General features: G+C 40.3%; 1 protein-coding gene across 1 annotated transcript in view; it reads left to right on the plus strand.

The window, feature by feature from the left end:
• Positions 1 to 5,000, plus strand: part of LOC143283225 (beta-1,4-galactosyltransferase galt-1-like) — a 23,813-nt gene that overhangs the window by 14,067 nt on the left and 4,746 nt on the right. The window contains exons 3-4 of the mRNA XM_076589400.1: positions 1,368 to 1,571; positions 2,733 to 2,924. Of these exons, the coding sequence (XP_076445515.1) occupies positions 1,368 to 1,571; positions 2,733 to 2,924 (396 nt within the window). The remainder of the gene's footprint in view (positions 1 to 1,367; positions 1,572 to 2,732; positions 2,925 to 5,000) is intronic.

Raw genomic sequence — 5,000 nt, forward strand, 5'->3', positions numbered from 1 at the left:
GCTTTTGACAGACGTTGAAAGGTTTCATAGCTTTTGACAGAAGTTTCAAACTTTCTATTTTTCAAAGACCGAAATTTAAGCGTTCCTTGGCTTTTGACAAAAGCTTAAAACTTTTCATGGCTTTTGACAGACGTTGAAAACCTTTCATGGCATTTGACCGGTTAAAAAACTTACCATGGCTTTTGACAACAGACACCTTTATTGCTTTTAACAGAAGTCAAAACTTTCCATGGTTTTCGACTGAAGTTAAAACTTTTTATAGCGTTCGACAGAAGTTAAAACTTCATGGCTTTTAACATAAATTAAAATTTTCGTAGCTTTTTTCTGAAGTTAAAACGTTTCATAGGTCTTGACAGAGATTAAGACATTTCATATGTTTTGACAGCGATTAAAACATTTCATTGCTTTTTACTGCACTTTTTTTCCTTGTTCTTGATAAAAGATCTTTTTATATATATATATATATAGTTTCTGACAAAGGTTATTATACTTTTTTGAGAGAGATTGAAACTATTCAAAGCTTTTAAGACAAGTATTAAATTTTCCTGTAAAACATGTGGCTTTTGACAGAAATTAGAATTCTTCATGGCATTTTACAAAAGTTGAAATTGTCCGTGGCTTTTGGCAGAAAGTTAAAATTCTTTACTCCCTTTTAAGAAAGAAAATAGTGTATTCTCCAACATGAGTCAGATAAACACATTATCAGAGAAATCTACGCCTGATGTGCGCTTTTCCTCTTGTATTTTTGTATTAAGTCAACATCTTGGGGAGTATATTTGCAAGTGTCGCGACATTGTTTGAAAAGAACAACGTAATCATATACGATGACATTTATTATATCGTTGTTTTGGGTTTGTTTGTTGTTGGGGGGGGTTTGTTGTTGTTTTTTTATCGGACATAGGAGAGAATAGAACAGAACGGAATAAACGGAATGAAAATAGAATGGAAAAGAATGGAATTGGACAGAACAGAATACATTACGGGCTTCTTGTAGTGTTCACGTTTCAGTGTGTTATATTCTTTATTCGCACCTGAACTTGTTTTTTAGCGATTATTCTGTGTATATAGTTGATCGTCCACGTATCACACGAAAGAGCAGGATGTTATAAGCCAAAGCTTTTTGTCGCTCAAATCTTTTTTTTTTTCTTTCTTTCTTTCTTTCTTTCTTTCTTTCTTTCTTTTTCTTTTTTTCTCGAGACTTTGTTTATTGAACACAGAACTTTTGCCCTTCGTTTCTTGAATTAAAACTTTTAGCCCAACAGAAGAGAACAAAATAAAATGATGATTATACAATGATGCTTATTATACACCCCCCCCCCCTCGCCCCCGCCCCCCCCCCCCCCCCCCCTCCCCTCCCGTGTGCCCAGCTGTGTGAGAACCACAAGAAGAAGTACCTGGGCTTCATCTACTCGTGCCCCGTGCCCGGAGGGCTGCCCAGTGCCCAGTACAAACTGTCCCTGTCTGCCGGCCAGGCAGAGTCCGAGTCGGAATCGGAAAACCGGGTGACCGTGCCGGTGCCGGTACCGGTACCGGTTATGGACGTCAGTCCTGCGGAGATCCGAGAGGGCAAGGTATGTGTGTGTGTGTGTGTGTGTGTGTGTGTGTGTGTGTGTGGAGGGGGTAGGGGTTCGTGTGGGGAAGGGGTGGGGTTGGGTTGGGTTGGGGATGCGCGTGTGTTTGTGTGTGGGGTCGCGTGTGTGTTTGTGTGTGGTTGTGTGTGTGTGTGTGTGTGTGCGCTCGCGCATATGCGTGTATTGATTTCTCTTTCCACCACATGTTCATTCTTCTATCGTTTTAGTTTTAGTTTAATTTTGTTGTCGAAAGTCATCAAGAAAAATCCGTTTCAATTTTCTAGCTGTGAAGACTCGGCCGTCTTTTCACTAAAAGATGCACACACAAACCGGGACAGGGCTTTGAGATGATTTTTATATTTTCTTGCCCTGTTTATCTATAATTGTAGTGTTTAGTGACATGTTCTGAATGAAATACAGGGCTTTGAGAGGATTTTGTTTTAATTTTCTTGCCCTGTTTATCTATAATTGTAGTGTTTAGTGACATGTTCTGAATGAAATACAGGGCTTTGAGATGATTTTTTTTTCTTGCCCTGTTTATCTATAATTGTAGTGTTTAGTGACATGTTCTGAATGAAATACAGGGCTTTGAGATTTTTTTTTCTTGCCCTGTTTATCTATAATTGTAATGTTTAGTGACATGTTCTGAATGAAATACAGGGCTTTGAGATGATTTTTTTTCTTGCCCTGTTTATCTATAATTGTAGTGTTTGGTGACATGTTCTGAATGAAATACAGGGCTTTGAGATGATTTTTTTTTCTTGCCCTGTTTATCTATAATTGTAGTGTTCAGTGACATGTTCTGAATGAAATACAGGGCTTTGAGATTTTTTTTTCTTGCCCTGTTTATCTATAATTGTAGTGTTTGGTGACATGTTCTGAATGAAATACAGGGCTTTGAGATAATTTTTTTTTCTTGCCCTGTTTATCTATAATTGTAGTGTTTAGTGACATGTTCTGAATGAAATACAGGGCTTTGAGATTTTTTTTTTCTTGCCCTGTTTATCTATAATTGTAGTGTTTGGTGACATGTTCCGAATGAAATATAATCATTGTTTAAATCAAATCAGTACAACTACGAAATGACAGCAGTGTAGTAACCTTTCTTTCTTTCTTCCTTGCTTTCCTTTTTTTCTTTTCTTTTTTTTGTGTCTTCTTCAGGCGACAGAAGACAGCCACGTGTACAGATACAACTTCAGCGTGTGCGTGTCCCCGCTGTTCGGGTCGGTGCTGGCCAAACGCCTGGTGGAGTTCCTGGAGCTGACTCACATGCTGGGTGTCCAGCAGGTCTTCTTCTACGACTTCCAGCTGTCCTCGGTCATCCACAGGGTCCTCGCCTTCTACAGGCAGAAGGTAGGCAACGCGTACGGGGGCCGCATCAGCCGAGTGGTTTTAATGCGTTGGACTTTCAATCGTGAGGGTCTCAGGTTCGAATCATGTTTCGCTAATGGCGTCTGGTGGGTGGGTAAATGGTGGATATTTGGGGGGTGGGGTTTGTTTTGTTTTTGGGGTGTTTTTTTGTTTTGTTTTGTTTTTTTTTTTTTTGGGGGGGTCGGTCTTCTTTCAGGTTTAGCATAATGTGCAGATCTGCGTAGTGCCTGAACCCTCAGCCTGTGTATACGCACACAGAAGAATGAAGTATGCACGTTAAAGGTCCTGTAATCCATGTCAGCGTTGGGTGGGTTATGGAAACAAAAACATACCCAACATACACACCACCAAAAACGGGGTAGGGCTGCCTACATGGTGGGGTAAATAAGCCAAACGGTCATACACGTAAATTGTTACTTGTGTGTATGAGACTGTATGTGTGCGTGACTGAAACTCAGTGATCGAATGACTCCGGAAACGACCGATGAGGGCACCCAGTGCCAGCTGTCAGCCAGCTGTACTCAGGTAGGCAGCCTGTTGTGCAAAATGATTCACTTGTGAAACGCCTAGAGCTCGGTCTCCGATCGAGGACAGGCGCTATATAAATCATCCGTATCATCATCGTCAGTCGTGTTCGATATGACCAACAGAACAGCAGAGGAGGCATCTGCTGTCCCGACTATCTCGGTTAGAATTTGATTACAGAGGCAAGTGTTTTGTCTAAGTTATCCCCCCATTCTCTCGGCCTAGAAGCTTTAGGACAGTCAGCGTTGGGGATGTTTCCAAAGGCCAACTCAGTTGACCTCAAGGCTTCAGCACTAAGAGCAAGTGCAGTCTTGCTTCCTACTTTGAGAATACTAGTCCTTCGAAGAAACACTAAGCTGAAACTGAAATCCTATTGCAGTGGGGAGAGACCGTTGATCATACAGCACTCGTTTTGTTGTTGGCCCAACATGAATGCCCATTGCAGTGGAGAAATGATTGACCTTAGAGCTCTTACTTTTCTGTTGGCCCAACTGTAATCTTAGTCAATCTTTGATATAAGCCGAGTGTTGGGCACATATGATTTACATAAAAAAACAATTAAAAAAACCCAACTGCAAGCATATTTCCTTTCTTTCTTCCTTTCTTTCTGCGTTCGTGACTTTTTAAGTTCACTCGAAAGTGCGGATGTGCTTTTAGATCTATGGCTGTTCCCACGAGAAAGAAACGAAAAGAAATAATTTTACAAGAGAAATGAGATGAGCAAAATATTTATCAATAATCAACTATTGTATGCACTACTTCTGTAGATTATTATTTGAAAAGAGGTTCATGAGGGGACCTACAATAAACAACCAGCTATACTATTCAGCACATAACTAGCTAACTTTAATAAAGAACAGTTTGAAATATATAACTTTTTCCAGAAAATATTAACATTGGAAACTGGTAACACGTGTTTCGTAATTTTTGTCCTAAACCCGCTTCCCCCGTCCCGCCTCTCACACACACCCTTCCAATATTATGTTTTTTCTTTCTCCAATCACTGACACTCACCCTCTCCATTTTAGATTTTGTACTCTATCTTTTCCACATTCTGTTCTCTCTCTCTCTCTGTTTCTCTGTCTCTGTCTCTGTCTCTGTCTCTGTCTCTCTCTCTCTCTCTCTCTCTCTCTCTCTCTCTCTCTCTCTCTTAGTCCCCTGCCCCTTGCCCCCCTCCCCTCCACCTCAACCGCCCCCTTTTCATCCCTTTTCATTTGAATATACAGAAATGTCGATTTCTAATTAATAACAACAATCATCATTATGATAGAAATGATAATAATCCAAATAATAATAATGATATCATTTATTTTCAGTCTAATATCATCATCTTAGATGAACAGACTATAGATAAATAAACGATAAACGATGAGATGAGCATTTTTTTTCACACCCAGGCCTGGAGCATGAAAATACAGAGAGAGAGGGTGGGAGGGGGGGGAGATCTTTAGTCGTGTTCTCCTGATACCCCCTGGCCTTCTCCTCACATTATCAGTGTATGATCGTTGTCTCCATACAATTCACAAGTGGGTT

This window comes from Babylonia areolata, chromosome 6, assembly GCF_041734735.1.
Source record: "Babylonia areolata isolate BAREFJ2019XMU chromosome 6, ASM4173473v1, whole genome shotgun sequence".
In the NCBI taxonomy this organism is placed as follows: domain Eukaryota; kingdom Metazoa; phylum Mollusca; class Gastropoda; order Neogastropoda; family Buccinidae; genus Babylonia; species Babylonia areolata.